The following is an 18,047-nucleotide window of genomic DNA, read 5'->3' as shown; positions in this document are numbered from 1 at the left end:
TGATAGACAAAAAATACTCAAGTATTTTATTATTTTCTTTTCAGTTATAAACAGGATGATGATAATCAAAAGTGAGAAGAAGCAGCTTTCAGGTACTGACCTTCTGATGAAATGTATGCTGGTCCGAAAATCACCTCAACCAAAACCATAATGGAATTTTATCACACACATTTAAGTGGCCAAAAGGAGCCTAAGAATCAAAAATTAGTTTTAAAAAATCTCTAAAATTGCAGCAATCCTGCATAATAAATGAAGAGTGTCATTCCTTGCTTTAGCTTCCACATGGAGTTACATTTGTGTGGTCTAAATTAGACCTTTTTTATGAAATTCTTGTGACCACAGCATTTCTTAAGGGACAAAACTATGGACATAGAACCAAAATATTTGATATTTAAATACAGTACCCTAGTGCATGGAATATGCACAAGTTTTCAAGTACATATTTAATGTGTGTGTCCTCCCCTGGACTGACAATACTGAACACATCTTTCTTCACATTCCAAAGTCCTCTGGGCAAACTGTACTTTAAAGAAGGAAAACAAAAGCAAAGCTGTTGGGAAAGCTACTCCATACCGGTTAAGAAATCCCAAACCCCCAAATACCTGTGGATTTCTTATTTTTGTATTGCATTTTAAATGTTTAAAATAACACTTTAAGTTATAAAACATTTGACTTCACATTAAAGAAGGCTGCAAATAGTGCCAACGTAACAGCTGTAAATTCTGTTCAGTCCTTCCCAGAAGACTCTGGAGCTGTCACCATTTCTGGTCACAGGCTGTGCTAAAGTTCATCGTGCTTGAGCCCTGTTACCAAAGGGGAAAAAATACACAAAAGAGTTACATAAAGAGTGCCTGGGTTTGTAAGATGTGGAGAAAGCCTTTTACTTTCCATTTCCTGCTAATCACTCAGTTCAGCAACATGAACTTCATTTTTGGAGCCTTGCTACAAGCTGACCAGAAGCTTTCACAAAGAATAAAACCCACTAAGAAGTCTTTATAAGGAAAAGTGAATTTATTCCTCCACTCAAGACTTATAAATATTTATCTGCTAATTTTTATTTCAACCCTGAGAGCTGAGATTATATTTTCATTTTGTTTCATATTAGTCCAAGAAATCAAGTCTTCCTGGGAGTCCTGTATGTGTGTTTTGTGGTTTTTTTTTGTTTTGGGCTGGGGAGTTTAAAACAATTTTAGTTAAAAAAAACCCCAAAACAAAACAGAACAAAAAAACCACAAACAAACAAAAACCAAACCCCACCCCCAAACTAACTAAAATAGAATTTAGTCTAGTGCAAAAAGGCTTGGGTAGATAAGCCTGGAAAGAGAGATGGAGAGGCAAATTAATACTCAGTCCTGACTGCTTAATAGATATTATTAGAAGTCTATGTGAAGTCTAAGCTAATGTGCTTTATATAATATTTGTGGCTAAAATTATGTGTGACTGTTGGTTGCATTTGTGGTGCAGGAATGGGACTACTGAGCTTCCTCTTAGATTCTGGCATGAAACAAGAGGGTTTGTCCTGTCAGTGTAACTCCTCTATAAAGAAGCATCACACAACTCTCAAACCCCACACCATTTCTCTAAGAACAAGGGAAATTACACAAACACAAGATTTGTGCCTACTGACCCCAATCTTAATTTAAACTAGACTAACATTTAATTTTTAGAGGCTAACAGCTGAATATCCATGTAAATTACCTTTTTGAAATAACGATGTTAGATTTTTCTTCTCTCTTTCGATTTGCTGTATTAAATTCCGGATCTCAGAGTCATAATCAACCCATTCAGGAACTATCCGGGCAGCAGCCTTTAGTTTTGGTTCTTTGGTCTGGGGGTTGTTGCACTGAAAGTTCAAAACATATTAGATGTAAACAAAGCAAATGTGAAAATAACACCTTTTCAGAGAATTTAGCACAAATGAATTGTAAACAGTTGTCTTTTTGCTGACTGTCAGTATAGCACAGACATGGCTGGCACAAGACTACTAAAATTTAGACAAACTTGCCCCGGGAAATGCAAGATTGGCACATTGAAACTGAACCTGATGTGGGTTTTGAACAGAGAACACCTGTCTTTACAGCACAAACAAACTTATTCTAACAACTGTAAAGACACAAAGAAAACTATTTGCATACTGAAAAATCACATCAAGTTCCAACTATCTGTTTTCCTTTCAAATTATATCTAAAGCATCACAAATAGTATGTGTTGCTGTAAAAAAATCTAAATGAGGGAAAAATGGGATGAGGATAATAAATGACAGGAAAAAGATTTTTGTCTCTTTCTATTCCCAAAGAAAGAAACTTTCTTTTTCCTAAACGTGGATAGTGTCCTGAGCATTATGCTTTTAAAACTTTGCTTTATCTCCTGTTTAGAGCAATGAAACAGACCCAGAAAACCATGATAATGTTAAGGTTCTGGAGGAACCTTCCATGTGGGAAAAACAACAGCAGTCCATAGTGCCCAGACAGGTAACAGCACTTTCTCACACTTCCAGTAACTTGGCTATGGAAAAATTATAAGCATTATAAGGGTTTATAATTAGAAATATAAATTATTACATATATAGGCACGAAAAGCCTCAATCCCATCTGGTTAAGAGACAACAACACTTAATTTTCTGGTACAGTTTTCAGCTTTAATATAAGCAGATTTGGTAGAGAGCACGTGGGAGAGGTCTCAGAGGAGAAAATGTTTCAGGGGAAGGGATGGAATGTTGCAGTGCCTTCCAGCAAGGCTGCCTCATGACATGACACACACTTAACCTGAAAAGCCCCAGAAACCACAGCAAAGTTGTTAATCTGTACAACTCATTTAAGTCAGGATCAACTCACCAGGTCTATTGTTTTAGCCTTTTTCTTGGATTTATCATCACACCAGGTTTCACACCAAAGCCACTCCTGAGGGAGAGACTTAATGGCTACTTGATGAATCATATTATTGGGAAGATCCTGTACAAATTTTGTAAAATCATATATTAGCATTGAATGGAAAATAGCTTTCCATTCCTTAAACTTGAAAAAAGCACCCCCCCCCCCCCCCGACTCAAAAAACATATAATACAGGATTATGCCACTACTCTAAATTGAGACAACTTCTAGGAAAATGGATTCCAGAAATGAGCTTGGGAAGGAAAAGCTTTAAGCTGCTATTCTGGCTATGTTCTGGCTATTCTGTTTTTTTTGTTTTTTTGTTTTTTTTTTTTTTTGACCTTTATTACATAGTCAGGTAGTCTCATCACGAAAACTCTGAACCAAGATGTGGCTGAATGCAGGGAACAGCTTTTATAAATGAGAAACACCTCAGGCAGGTTTCAGGCTCGCTGCACCTACTCTGGCCAGAGTTACAAAGAGCAGGGGCAGTAACTGGCACATCCATTCGTAAGCTTCCTCATGTGTGCAACCCTTACACTGTATTTTAGAATAAATGTCAATACTCAAGTATTAGTCACATCTTATTTCGCCAATTCACACTGCTAAATGTGACAGAATAAAATAGCACATATTGCTGCATTATGAAAGATGTATAATTTAATGGAAATACAGACATTAGTACCAAAGAATTACATCAAATTATACAGAAAGCCAAGACATTCAACATTAATTGAAATACTTTATTTTTTAAAAAACTTATAATATTTGGAAAGTAGTTTATCAACATTTGGAATGGTTTATCACCATTTCAATTCCAAAAGAGAGAAACTGGTTTTCTGTTGTGCCTCTCTGACTTTATAAATGAAATCACAATTCCTGAGTTACTACAGAATGTTTAGAAGCTGTCAATTAAAAAATTGTTACATGCAGTAAAAAGCAGAAAGTCAGCTGTTAGTTTCAGGATTTAAAGTAAACAACAACAACAAAAAAAAGGAATACAAAAAACCCTCTGAACAAAATAACTGTACTGGAAGTCTAGTTTTTATGATGTGTTATTTTTTCTCCCTAGGAGTTCTATACTTATTCTCCTTTGCATTTAAAATCACCATTTCCCCTTCTATCTACTTTTTTGTGGTTTAAGAACCTTAACTACCACCCATGAAGATGGCACTGCTGGCAGATTAGCAGAGAGCTGAGATTGCTGCTTCTTTGAGAAGGGCAGTGAGCACTCCAGACAGGTATTTAAAACAAAAATAGTAATAGAAGAGTTATAATGCATCCTTATCAGTAGATGAAAGCTCTCCAGGTCTCAAATACATTGCACTGTGGTTTGTATTTCCAGGAGTATTGCTGTATTTTGTGTAAGATGTAGCAATGAAGACAGCAAGTAGTTCCTATCAATACAGTCAAACCAGATTATTATGAAAATACTACTTTGAAATATTCACTTTCCAAAGTAATTCCAATTCCATTCTGCCAAGATTTAGCTACCTTAACATCTGGCCCTTAAGTGGCTTTAGATTTCATCCAACAGGCTTATAGGAGATATATGCTATCATGTATTAAAGCTGTAATTTGAAATATAAGAATCTTAAAATGAGAAGTTTTAGTATTTTGAGAACATTAGATGAAACCAATTTTCTGAAAACCAGAGTTATGGTGGAAACCCTGTAACCTCTGAATCTTAAGAAGTCTTTCTGAAAGACACCTTGTACATGTGGGAAAGACTGTGTTTGGAGAACACACAGCTCTATCACATCAGGATTCTGCATGGCTGATCAGGGCCAGGAATTCATTCTGTGATCCAGGAAGATGTGAACTCTGACTGTTGCTGTTATTTCAGCCTTTTGCTCTTAACATACACCTAAAGGCTTCTCCAGCTCCAGGTGTCCAGTCTAGTCTGAGTTTTTAATGTGGCTGTATTCCCACTTTTCTTTGTCCAGTATCATAAGAACTACTCTTTTCAATTCTTACTTTTATTTCTGGAAAAAAAAAAACGCAAGTGGCAATAATGTCCTTATGGAAGAGCGAAAGTTGCTTGCAGAGCAAGTAAGGGGTGTGGAAAAGGACTGAGCAATGTGAGCTTTGCTACCATGGGATCCTGTTACTGCTAGAGGCAGGTAAAAATCTTCTGTGCTTAAGTAATTCCACAAAAACACCAAAAGCAGGGACAGTATCACTTATGAAGCCTTCTGAGGTTCACCCAAAGTGAGACAAACTCCAGCCACTCCAAGGTGACCATGTACAGCAACCAGAGTGCATTTGCAGTTAACTTACAAAAGAAAATTTTATTTACCTTAATGGAAAAAAAGAAGAAAAAAGAAAAAGGTAACAAGCTCTTGCTAAACACGAATATAATTACCATTATCAGAATGTAGGGTTATCATCAGAAAAACATAAATGCACAGAGAACAACTACAAATAAAGGTGAAAAGTCCTGTAAGTTGGGATTTTTCCTCATTTTTAAATTAAAATAAAGCAGCTTTCTGAACTGTGCTCATATGCACTCCTGAAAATAGGCTAAAACAGCAGTAAATGGCAAACCATTTTGGAATTACGTAACATTTATGTTGATATACAAGACAGTCCATATATATTGCGAAAGATAAAGAAAAACCCAAAAATGCTCAAAGCCATATATACCTGATCTAGATTTGACAGACTGTTTGGATCCTGACTAAGAGCCTGGTACTGGCCCCGAAGCCTGTCTCCAGCTGCAATCTTCCTGAACTTCTTCAGGTCCACAACATATAAGGCACTAAAAGGAATAAAAAAACCCAAAGAAATAAGATTTCTGGGGGTTCACCTTTTTGATAATAGTAACAAAAGTAACAAGAAAGTAAAACATGTTCCCATCCTGAAGGGATATTTTTCTTTATTAAGTGGCTGAAACTACCATAAAACGGTGAAATCAGTATGTCATCAGAATTCCTGCCTTCTTCATCTCTTACTGAAAATGGCTCTTGAATGCCTCAGTGATCAACACCCAGATTTTAATCAAATTCCCAAATTCCCAAACTGTACAAGAAGTGTACAGAAGGGGCTGTCCTACCTAATATGGTATTTCCTTTTCCCGAGGTGTGAAGCCCAGTATCCCGATTTCCAGAAGCGGTACCCATCCATCTCTCTGCGGCTGTCACAGAAAGGAGTGTATCCATAGGGAGCTCCATTCAGGTCTAGGTCTCTGAGCTCTTTCAGGTCACTCCTCACAATCTAAGTAAGAATATAATTTAGTACTGTTTCTGTGAGGGTGGGTATTGCAGCAGGCTTCACAATATTTAATTTTAATTAAAAAACTGCTCATATGCTACAACAGTGGGGTATAGATAAACTATTCCACTGGGAGATATCTACCAGATTATAGTTCAAAATTTATTATTTATTATTTTTTATTATATTATTAACAGTGGCCATCTGTGTAACACATTTATTGAGTAGATGATCTAAAACTGGCAATATTTTTTTAAATCACAGACTAGTGTTTCTGGTTGCCCAATATAAAATTCCTCAATAAAGAAGCATAACTTTTGAAATCTTCCAATCATGTCCCTTCTAAAGAATCCTCCTCATTTATTACCCACCATGGGCACTCCAAAATCATTTCATCATTTGATAAATCCTTGTATCTAATGGTAAAGTACTTTCAAAAAAGGGTTTTAATGACATTTTACAAATGCCCTTTATTTGTTAATCAATCCTTCTGCCATCAAATCCTACTTATCTAATTCATCAGTGTTAAAAAAAAGTTTAGCTATCTGGGAGCAGAGAGAAGTCCTTACAGTAGTTAGGACAGATAACCAGTGTTTCCACATGGTGCATCCAAATGAAATTACAGAAGAGTTGCAGTCTGCATTGCTACATCTAAATTTAATTTATTCTTGAGCTTTGGAAAAGGACCAAAATACATCACAATATTTCTCAAAGTTTTTAATAACCTTGTGATAAACTCATCTGAGGCAGCACTTTGTCTTTCAGTACATTATACAATGTTCATTCCTGAATGAAGGACTGCATGCAAATTTAAAACAGAGATAGGATTAATCTTGAAGAATTTCAGCCATCTAGAAGTTGTTCAAATGGTCCAAATCACCTCAGACACTGGCCATAGTGGAGAATTCCTCTCACAATCAGCCCAGAGATGGAGTCACTCCAATATGCTTTCAGTGAAATGCACCTTTAAGATCACACACATCTCTCCAGATGCCTTTCTCTCCACACAGACAATTTAGGACAACTCAATGTCCACACGACTGAAGACAAGTGAAATTCTTGCATTTACATTCTGCAACACCACTAGTTCTGTCTGTACCACTGCAACAGTCTTTTGAGATCAACATCTGAATAAAATGGCCACAGAGAATGAAACTGGATCAATTTAAGCCCAAATTAACTCCTCATACAGTCGTATGCCATTATCTTTTCTTACCTGGTCAGCATCGACAAATATTATTTTATCCACAGCCAAAGGGAAAAGAACATCCAAGAAAAGAATTTTGTAGCCCCAGATAATTCTTTGTTTTTCTGTCTGTTGATAAAGCCAACGGGGCCACTTATACTGGACCAACTCATACTTGAACCCATACTTTTTAGCCATGTAAGGAATTACATCCTAGAAGAAGAACAAAAACCATCAGGGGCACATATATGAGATAGACAAGGACTCAAAAGGAAAAGGAGTGAATGTTCCAAGGCAGCTGCAGCTGTATTTGCCTTACTGACTATGTAATTTATTATTTTAAAGTGTTGCCTTAGTTTTAGCAGTATCCTCAGCTACACCAATAGAAATAGCATTTCATGCAAGCTCTTGGAGACTATCAAAAGAGAATAAATTATTATAATTTATCACTGGGCTTCATGTCCCAGAAGAGAAGAACCTTTTACCTAACACTGGTATTTAACAGATTCAGGGATTATTTTCCACTGTGAAAATTCAATTTAAATTATATAATTAGTCAATTGCAATTAAAAAAAAAAACCTTAAAATTTTAAAGAAAAAAAAAAAGAGGATGACTTTTCTCCTACCTTAAATGTTGGGGAGAGATAGTTTTTCAGAAACCAAAATTTAACTGGTGTTTTTGTATGACGTAGGACAGAAAGCATCATAATTCTGTGGAAATATAAGTCTACAATAAACAAACAAATACACACGGGTCATTAAATTTCAACTGCACTTAGAAAGTACTAAAACTCTAACTACAATTTCTTTAACCCAATTTAAGTAGAAATTTTTATCTACTTCTAATTAAAAGCCTTAAAGAGCTTGTGTTCAAGGGTCCTTTGAGATGGCCTTATTTCATCCAGATTGGCTAAGCAATAGTAGAAGGAACATAAGTGGATTAACATGTTTTATTCTAGGAGCGGTGCCTGACAAAATCCGAATAATGGTTAGTGCCTTAAATATTAACTTGGCTACTGAAATAACTTATTTTAGAATCTACTGGTTGAGTTTAATAGGTTGCTGAAAAGAAAAAAAGCAAAGTTCAAGTCAGATCCTCTTCTGAAAACCCTTAATAACTGTAAGAATCACTATTTTGGGTTCAATTCTTTTTCACTATCATGGTCTTTGGTGTAACCAGACAGATAAGCAGTGACTTACAACCTTACAAGAGGTCAAGTCTGCCTTAAAATCAAGACATAATGAACTCGAAAATAAGACAAAGCAGCAAGCAGGATGTTTTAATATTACTTTTTCTCCTTTAAAGTTAATGTGTCTTTCCCTTTATGAAGATGGTTGCAGGCTGAAGGAAAGAAACACAATGCTCAAACTTCAGATGACTCAGCCATCAAATCACCAGTGCTCCAATCAGAAAAGTAACACCGATGGTCGTGAAGAGATCAGGCAACACTGTAACAATTCCTTAAAAGCAGTCACTGCTCATTGAAAGGACCCTGAGATAAGTAAGGCCATATGTGCATGTAGTAAATCCAGTTTGTATGAAATACAAATAGATACAACTCCAGTGAAGTCACTTCTGTTGTGTCTTTACACAGAAAGGCTGAACTTCATCTTTTATGCTTGTACTTCACACATGAAAGACATTTTCTGTCTTCAAAGAATAATGGTATTTTTGAACATCTATATGTTGAATCACTTTGTTCTTAAAGATTAATTTCGTTCTCACTGAGTACAACTTTTCTCAGTTTTGAAAATTTATTATTTAGATGTTGTTTAAAAAGTCCATTTCTTTAAGTTGCTTAGTTTTACTAAGAAAATGTAGGGTTTTGCTATGAAATTCTTGTTTCCCCTTTTACCTTTCCTTACCTTAAAAAACGTTCATATAAATGGCCTGAAGCAACAGAAAAAATGTTAAGAATATCACTTTTCTTTTCCTTCTCATCAGATGGAATTTCTTCTGAAAATCTAAGAATTATTATAAATAATTATATAAAGTAAAAATTCTGTAGAAAAAAAATCCTACTAAATTATCATTAAGCTCATTGAGAATCAAAAATAAGAAAATACACAAAAGAAATACACATCCTGCAGTAAACAAATACACTTACGTTCTACTTCCACTGCACATGCCTAGGCTTAGGAGTTACAACCTTCCCCAGAATACTCTCATAACTTTCGGAGGTCTGTGGTGACTGTTCTTCAGATTACTCTGATTCCTCTCCCTAGAAGCTAACCTATGTATTCAAGGTATGTTTTACAGAGGTTTCTGTTTCTGCTGCACAGCACTCTTTGCTTGTTTTGAATAACAAAGTCTACCAGGGCTGGTTTTTAATTATGTGCCTGCCAGCACACAGTGAGGCAGGAGATGGTGGCTGCAGTCTCCCCCAGGCACTGCTTCAGAGATCTCAGAACTGCAGAGCCAGATCGGTTATAGTTATCAAATGGTTATCAAGCCATTTGATACTGTTGGAAATTTACCTCAATAGTCTTTCTGTGAGATGAGTCATTCCTCACACACTTAGATTGCATGAGTCACTCCTATTACTTTTTCTTCTTTTTCTTTTATATCCCTTTTAAACATATCTTTTAGAAAGTGTAAAAATAGGTATCCTCATAATCTTTAAGAGCAAATAAGACAAGTCTCAGATCTCCAATATATTCAAAAGAATTCAGATCACTCCACTGATACAAAGCTGAAACCTCAGAAATAGCTGAGAGGCTGCAATGTGTTTAAGTGGTGTGAATAATCTTTTGAGAAACCCACGTTCTATTCACTCAGGCATAGTAACAGAGAGAGACGTCAGTGGAGCGGCATTTTCTGCATGGTGTGGCATCTTCAAAGAAGACAGACAACCTCTCAACCAGCACTGAACTCTCACAGGCTAAACAGACTGCAGTTCACAGGTCCAAGCAGTCTGTCCCCTTTCTTCCTGACTTTTTGTCCCATGTCTTATATTTAGTGATAGCAGGACTGAAAGGATGTCAAGTTCTTTATAAAGCAGTCATCACACGTGAAAAAAGAAAATTGGGGTTTGATGCAAGGATCTTGAAAATATTGATTCTGTAAAGCTTTACAGAAAGCAGAATTTTCCCAAAGCTGCTGGGCTGACCTGTAAGGTCACGTGGGAAAAGCAGTCAGTTGGAGAAGGGCAGCTCAAGCATGAAAAGGTTTGGGCAAAGTGGTGTACACATCTCCCATGTTAGAGCACATGTGGGCTCCTGTTCTGAACAGTGTGCTGGTGGATATTCTTTTCATTCTGGGATAACAAAAAGGAAGGGTATTTGACAAGATCTTACATGGCAAAAGGCTGACAGCCTCAAATCATGCCCTTGAGCCACAACCTTGAATCACTGGGAAGAGCAAATAAACTTCACTGGGTGAGGGGCTTCCTTGGCCCAGCCAAGCTTAGAGCATGATAAATGCCACTGTGATAAAAGGCAAGCCCTGGAAGGTTGAGAGATCTCTGACCTTGTAACCTTCTTAGAGGGAGTTAAGATTTTGATCTCTGCACATACATCTTTTGATGCAGCCAATTAGAAGTGGGAAGCTTGAAGTCAATGAAAAATTCCTTCAACTAACATCATTCTTCAAAGGAGGCTTTGTGCAGCAATGTGGGTCCAGTGTGGAAGAAACTTTTCAGAGTTGTAGCATAGTAGTCTGGGAGGGTCTCCGAATCTAGTCAATATGGGTACAAACTGAAAAAGGGGAAATTTAGCTTAGATAGTAGCAAGGAATTCTTTAGTGTGAGGGTGGTTAGACATTGGAACAGGCTGCCCTGTTCAGGAGGCTGTGGCTACCCCATCCCTGGCAGTGTTCAAGGCCAAGCTGGATGGTGCTCTGAACAAGCTGGTCTTGTGAGAGGTGTTCCTACCCATGGCAGGGGATTTGAGACTAGATGATCTTTAAGGGCACTCTCAACCCTTAATATTCTGTGATTCTATTATATTGTAACAATAGAATCATCTGTGGATAAATGGTGATAAACATAAAATCAGCAATAGACACTCAATATGATCTCAGGTCTGTAGGTACTTGTGGAACAAGAGGCTTTATCATGAGACATTTTAAAGCAGGAACAGAAGCCAGCCCTAGATCTACCAAGAGAGGTGTGTGTACAGGACTGACTGGAGCCAACTGATTAGTAGATAAAGTAGAACTGCTATGCCTTTTCTTTATTTTCCTTACCAGTCTGTCACTGACAACCATTGCCCAAGCTACTGAAAACTGAAGAAAACCTTTTCTGAGTCTTGTTCAAAACAGAAAATTAGAAGTTATAAGCCTCAAATGTAATGCTTGAGATGCTTATTACAATTACTTACAGAACTCAAACTTTAAAGTAAAAGGTAAAAACACTTTTTGAGATTTCATAAATTATGTCCAGCAGCAGACAAGCAGCATTGGTCTGCTTTTTGATGTTCAGTTTGACAGATCTGAGTACCACATAACCAGCTGAGATTTTCACATTGAGACTGATTTCCTGCCACAGCAAAATGAAAAAAAAACAGCCAAAGGAGAAAATGAAGAGAAACTGGAAATATCAAGGAAGGATTAAGAAGGAAATAAAAAAGGAGATTTACATGACATTATAGCTTGTCTTTCCTCCTTTTTATTCACATCATAAATCCCTTGGAGAGACTTTTTACACATTTGTATCACTATCAAGTAAGAAAATTTACTTGCTATGAGTAATAAACATGTCCTGGAACAGCTGAATTAGAATCAAATTAGGCATTACCTTGCAACTGATTCCACATTTCCTTTTTTTCCTGTTGTTCCATCTGTAAGAAGCTCTTCATTCACTTTATCAGGCTTTTTCTGTACCTAGTCAGTAAAAGAAATTTCTTTGTGCAATTTTTGGGAAGGTAGTTTATAGTAATTACTGCTTGTATTGTGATACCTAACTATGGTGTACTAACTGGCTAGAGCCACTAAGTATAGTGATTAATAAATCAGCCAGCATATTTCAAGCCCTCTGTATATCTTTATGCAAAAAACAATTACAAGTATGGTGAATTTTATCTCATTTTCCTCCCTCACAAGTTTGTGATCCAGCCATTAGCTGGCAGAAGCATAGCACCTCACAATGGAACTTACCTGAGAGGAAATAGTCATTTTCAATAAGCCCTTCACAAAGAGAAATTGACAAATTTGTCACTGAAACATAAGCTCTCTTGCATCCAACTTAAGCAATTTCTGCTGTCTTATCAAGATGCTTATAACAGCTCAAGATTAATTTCATTTACCACCTCAATTTCCTTGATTAAAAGAAATCTAATTGCTTTTGAAAACCAAATAGCTTCTAACACCCTGAATGTGTGAATCTAATCATATTAACTTCACATGTTTATATTGTCAAGCTAACACAGATTTCTGTTGACACTAAACCATGAGTCTTTTTAGCCAATGCCCCTGAAGCCACATCCTACATATCAGTGAAGTGATTCTAGAGTTCAACTGAATGGCAGAGCTTACATATTCTAGTTATACGCTTAATCCATGCCACCTTTCACATAGAATAATATCCCTATTTTGGCTCAAAATAGGAAAATTAGGCACCCTTTCACCCATTCTCTGTGGTTTAGAGACAGGCTTATTGTGCCAGTCTTACACATTTTCCCTGGCTTCTGAAAACTTTTCAGTAAGAGGACTGAGAAAGAGACTCACATTTGGTGTTTTAAAATATTTACACATATTTTAAAAATATTTAAAATAAAAATATATAGGAAAATATAGTGTATTATGAGGATCTTTCTTCTCTATGTGAGTGGTGCTTCATTAGCTAGTTTTGATGCGTCTAATGACAGTAACAGTTTTGTTGACACAAATTTGGTTGCCTAGGGTAAAATTTAACACAACTAATTTTGACTTCCACTGTGGAATCTGGACTTCGTGTAAAATCTCTCCTAAGTCACTGGAGAGAAATGGATGTCTCAAAAGGTCATTCTCTTCGTTTAAATACATTTATAAGCAGGGAAGAACAGTCCTTTGGACTCTCTCCTGCTAAGCAGAAAGGGAATTTAAGTCACCAAAACTACATACTTGGGCACCGCGAGCTAGATGAGATAAATAGTATCTATGTTTAACAGCTATTTAACAAATCTCCCAGACAATTAGTATACCCTGATTGGATCAAATTAACTAAATTAATTTGCACATCCTTCTCTTTAATTATACAAAATCTAAATTATATATTTCAGTGTACATATTTCAATTAAATATAGCCTGAGACACATAAGCATAAGTAATACTTCATATCAGGAAACACTGCATACATACTTGAACTTTGATAATTTTGCTTCTGAAGTTGTTTAATACCACAATAACGTCTGTCAGGTCGGCTACAGAATCTGTTCCTTCATGGCTGTGAGGAAAAAAAACCCAGGCAAATGTACTGTCTCATTAAAACATGCATTGTTACTTGGGTTTAATCAGAGAATAAGGTTTAGAATTGCTGATATTTACAGAAAAAATTACTTCACTTGCATCTAATTATATTTTAACTTAAAAAACTTTGAGTTCTACTCATCACTGGACATTGTCCACAGTCATTGCCTTCACTTTTTAATTTGAATTTTCACAGGAAATTTACTAATCAATGAAAAACTGCAGTAACCTAGACTTTATTAATAAATTATTATGCATTATATATATATAATATTCAAGTATTAAACAACAATTTATTTTTCAAATATGGAAAACATCTTAGGAATTGTGTGATGGCATTAAGTGTACTTTTAAAATAGACCTGCTTTTAAAAGTAGAGGGAAGGCTTCATCACAGTGCTGAGATAGTGAATATTGTCTTTCAGTTAGCTGGCTTTGGAAACTCTACCCCTGAAGACACAGCTGTGCAAACACCACATGAACCTCTGCCCTACTGAGCATCACTTAAAAGCCATTCAGGTGTCTCCAAACTGCTGCAGTCCTAAGAGTAGCTAATATGAAAAATGTTACTGTGATACATTATAATAACAACATCATTTTCAAATTTTCTTGCTTTTACAACTCAACAGCCCATATGTTTCCCCTTCAATCCCTTCTGTCTTTCATCAGCATTATGTGGGTTTCTCTTGCTAAAGCTACCCACACGAAAAATGGGTTTAAGAAAGTAATCTGCTACTCCTTAGGCTTCATTTTTTCCCCTAGAAAGAAATATTTAAATCTTGTTTCAATGTGTATCATACCACTTACCTGAACACTGCAGGATTTTACACACTCATTTAATAAATTTTTTTGGTAAAATGTGCCTGTAATCACTAAGTCTCATGGAAATGGCCTATCCTTGTACCAAACAACATTCAGAATTATCTGAACTTTTCCACTCTCTATTGTGGTTTTGTTTTCAAACTTTTAAAGTATCATACGTATGCACACCCAGCCAACGGTATTTGCATCACAGGGATTATACTGCTCAGATATTAATTCCATTTTAAATAAAGTGTGTCACTAAAAAGTTCTGAAATAGTAAAATTTGATCCAAACACGAACTGTTGATAGCAGCATCCAGCCCGATGTTTCATTTTTGCCCCCAGTGTTCACCCAACCAGTATTTTCTCTGTTATTCCCTCAGTTACCTCAAAATCCCTAAGCTATGAATTTTGTAGGTAGATACAGAGGAGTCTGCTGATAAAGAGGATTTTCCAAAGTCTTTGCAATATTCTCAGAGTGTTTGGTTTGGATGTAAATTCAACAGCATTGATTTGTCTCCCTAAATCTCTTTCATGGATGCCTCCCTGTGGGCTCCATCTTTACTGAGTGCCAATTGTTTTACTCTGCACAGAACTCAGTTTGATGAATTTCTGTCCTACTATGAACAACTTTTTTAAATCCAAGCAAAACATCTTGCATATTGACAGCACTATGACATATGTAATAATAGCAGCTACCTTAATATTACGTAATTGTGAAAAGCTAAACATGTCTAGCAGGCTATTTATGTCCCAGCTTTAACTTCAAAACACTTAGATGCTTTTAAACAAATACAAGTAAGTACCAATATAATACAAATTATAATTTTCCATATGGGGAACAAAAGAATTTGGGTTCAAGAAATGGAGATCCTTTAAAACCTCAACCTCAAGAAACAAACATACAACTCCTTGCCTAAGTTATGAAAGATAAACCTTTCAGCTAGGCAGTCTGCATGACATCCAAATATAATAATATTGTATTTTACATCTAATATATCTGCCTTTTTAAAAAGTAAAATATTAATTAGGATTTTATATGTATCTTTAGCTATAAATTATTTTCTGCAAACTTATCTTGCAATACCTACTTGTTTTCCTACCAACATCAAAGTCCCAATAATAAGCAGTGCTCAGATTATTGCTGAGTGTAACAACTCTTTTTTTCCTAATATTCATAAGAATTTATTAATAAAAATTGATTTACAAGCATGACTGCATCAATATAATGATCTTTGTTAGAAGCAGTCTTTAAGAAGGAGTCACCTTAGTTCGAATGTTATGTATTTACATATAGTAAAAAAAAAATTATTTCCAATATGAGAGAAGCAAGTAAGATAAATACTGAGATGTAGAACATTCTAAAACTCCCTTTATAATGTACAGGCCTGTGCCTCAAAGAAAACAGGTTCATCTCACATTTCAAAAGTAGAGTTCAACAGGAGATGGTGTGACTAATATATATGGATGGAGAATATACTGCAATAGCTCTTGGCGAAATTCCATCCTATCAAACAGCTGCCTGAGTTCTGATAGCAACTTCATACTATTAATACTGTAAAAGAAATATCAAAGATCCTGGTGCAGCCCCAGAAACATACTTTTCCTGCTGTACTTTAAGTCTACAGTTGGAATAATGAGATGAAATACATTGCATTGTTTAGATTCCTCATGAGGTACTAGTTTTTAGTAACTTAGCTGAGTTCAATTAAGCCCATTTATGCTACAGAGGGAAAATGTGCAAAACCGCAGCAGATAATTTAAATTTCCTTTGATCCAGTCTAGAATGTAGAGTGGTTTTGTTTCATTTGTTTCATTATTTAACCCAACCGCACCTCACTACATTATTTTTAAACCAGGCTATCTTATATAAATCACTTTATATTTCTTAAGAATGAAATGCTAAATTAAACAAATAGTACAGATCCAGTTGGTGGAAATCAGGTGAATCTCTAAGGGTAAGGACTATGTTTTTCTACTTTTTCAACAAATTGTAAGTGATTTCCGGAAAAAAATAAATTGAAAATTGCAAACAAATAGAAAGAATCAAACATCCCATTAATATTTCTCCCTGTAACACCGATATTAACTAAATGTTCAAAACCACAAAGAGGTTCATCAAGTTTTTTGTTTTTTAATAGTAGCTGATAATTAACAACATATGGAACTATGTATTCCCAGGCTTTAAGTAATAATAAATATTATATAAGAAATAGACCTATTTCAAACCACATAATTACTCTGAGGAGGAAAAGAGGTAACAGGAAAAAGGAAAAAAAAGGAGAAACTGAAGCTTAAATTAAATAAACAATACTGTTCCTCTAGAAGTGATTAGATCTATAGCTTCAAGAGAAAGCTCTCATAGGCTACAGGTCTATGCTTTTACATAAAACATGGGGAAAAGGTGATTCTTCTAAGGAATAGTTGGAATGATGGTGAGCACATATATTCCTTTACATGAAAATCAACCATGGAAATTATACATCTAGAAGCCTTAGAGATGTCACCTAAATGCCAGTTACAGGAATACAACTTCCTTTCTATGGACAGAGGTTTTTCCCAAGAGAGGGAAATGTGGTGCAGTCAACATGCAGCCAGGGTCTCGAAGATATCCTTTGCTTTGATATCCTAAGGTGGAGCTGTAACCACAGTGATCCTTAGATGACTTAGACAACTAAGAAACACTCAGAATTAATTGAATAGTCTAGAACTGAAATGACTACAATGCTCCTGTTAAAAAAAGATGCCACCTATAAATATACTGCATTCAGAGGCATCCTCAGGGCTGAAAAAAAATATATGAGAAGGAAATTTGTGGTACTTCCTCCAGATAGTTCTGGAGATAATTCTGGAGAGCAATGCTCCATTGGACATACTCTTGAAATTACGTATTAAGTATGTTGGGAATGTCAAAATATTAATCAACATGAATGACATTTCTACAGAATTTGGTGCAGCCATTGTGTGATAATGTTAACCATGCATGGAACTGATAGGAAAAGTGTTTAGCTATACAACTGTATAGTAAGAGACACGGCTAGCATCTAGTCTAGCTGAGCAGCTTAGGTTTATTATGCATTAACATACTGAAATGCCTTTAAAAAGGCATCAAACAACAACTAACAATACAAGGAAATAAGGTATCTCTTACAAACTTTAAATCATCATTTCCATCTTACACTTTTTAATGCTATCTTTGCTCACTTTTCTTCAGTGTTGTCAGATCTTTTCAAAATATGTTGCGCTTTCAGATTAAGTTTTGTTTCTGAATGATAGATTCATACTTACGAAAAAACCTGATAAATCTCCTCAGATCTTCCTTTACGCAATCGCAACATCCAAGCACCTGGATTCGCTTTCAGCTGAAAATACCCCTAAGTAAAAAAGACAGGCACTTGTTCTGGTTGCATTTCAGATTCAGCCATCTTCATATACCAAAAAAAAAAAAACCTACTTAACATTTATACTAGTCCTGAAAGAAGTGTGTCAGTGATGCAACAACTATCACCTTTCCTGCACGTCTGTTTTAATGTCTTTCAGTGCTCTGTCTTTTCTAGCTGAATTTAAGTTTCATACAAAAACTCCACCATG

General features: G+C 35.7%; 1 protein-coding gene across 2 annotated transcripts in view; it reads right to left on the bottom strand.

The window, feature by feature from the left end:
• Window positions 1–18,047, bottom strand: part of UGGT2 (UDP-glucose glycoprotein glucosyltransferase 2) — a 75,703-nt gene continuing 57,656 nt past the window's right edge. Inside the window, exons 29-39 of one of the 2 annotated variants that reach the window (XM_053969466.1) lie at window positions 17,745–17,830; window positions 13,547–13,631; window positions 12,006–12,091; window positions 9,136–9,234; window positions 7,896–7,980; window positions 7,300–7,482; window positions 5,926–6,086; window positions 5,517–5,631; window positions 2,835–2,951; window positions 1,699–1,843; window positions 1–803 (exon numbers count right to left, since the gene is read on the bottom strand). In XM_053969466.1, the coding sequence (XP_053825441.1) occupies window positions 781–803; window positions 1,699–1,843; window positions 2,835–2,951; window positions 5,517–5,631; window positions 5,926–6,086; window positions 7,300–7,482; window positions 7,896–7,980; window positions 9,136–9,234; window positions 12,006–12,091; window positions 13,547–13,631; window positions 17,745–17,830 (1,185 nt within the window). In that variant the 3' untranslated portion in view covers window positions 1–780. Of the gene's footprint in view, window positions 804–1,698; window positions 1,844–2,834; window positions 2,952–5,516; window positions 5,632–5,925; window positions 6,087–7,299; window positions 7,483–7,895; window positions 7,997–9,135; window positions 9,235–12,005; window positions 12,092–13,546; window positions 13,632–17,744; window positions 17,831–18,047 lie in introns of those variants that run through there. The other variant, XM_053969476.1, reaches the window with a different exon arrangement.

This window comes from Vidua macroura, chromosome 2, assembly GCF_024509145.1.
Source record: "Vidua macroura isolate BioBank_ID:100142 chromosome 2, ASM2450914v1, whole genome shotgun sequence".
Taxonomy (NCBI): domain Eukaryota; kingdom Metazoa; phylum Chordata; class Aves; order Passeriformes; family Viduidae; genus Vidua; species Vidua macroura.
This window is presented reverse-complemented; position numbering and strand designations above follow the sequence as displayed.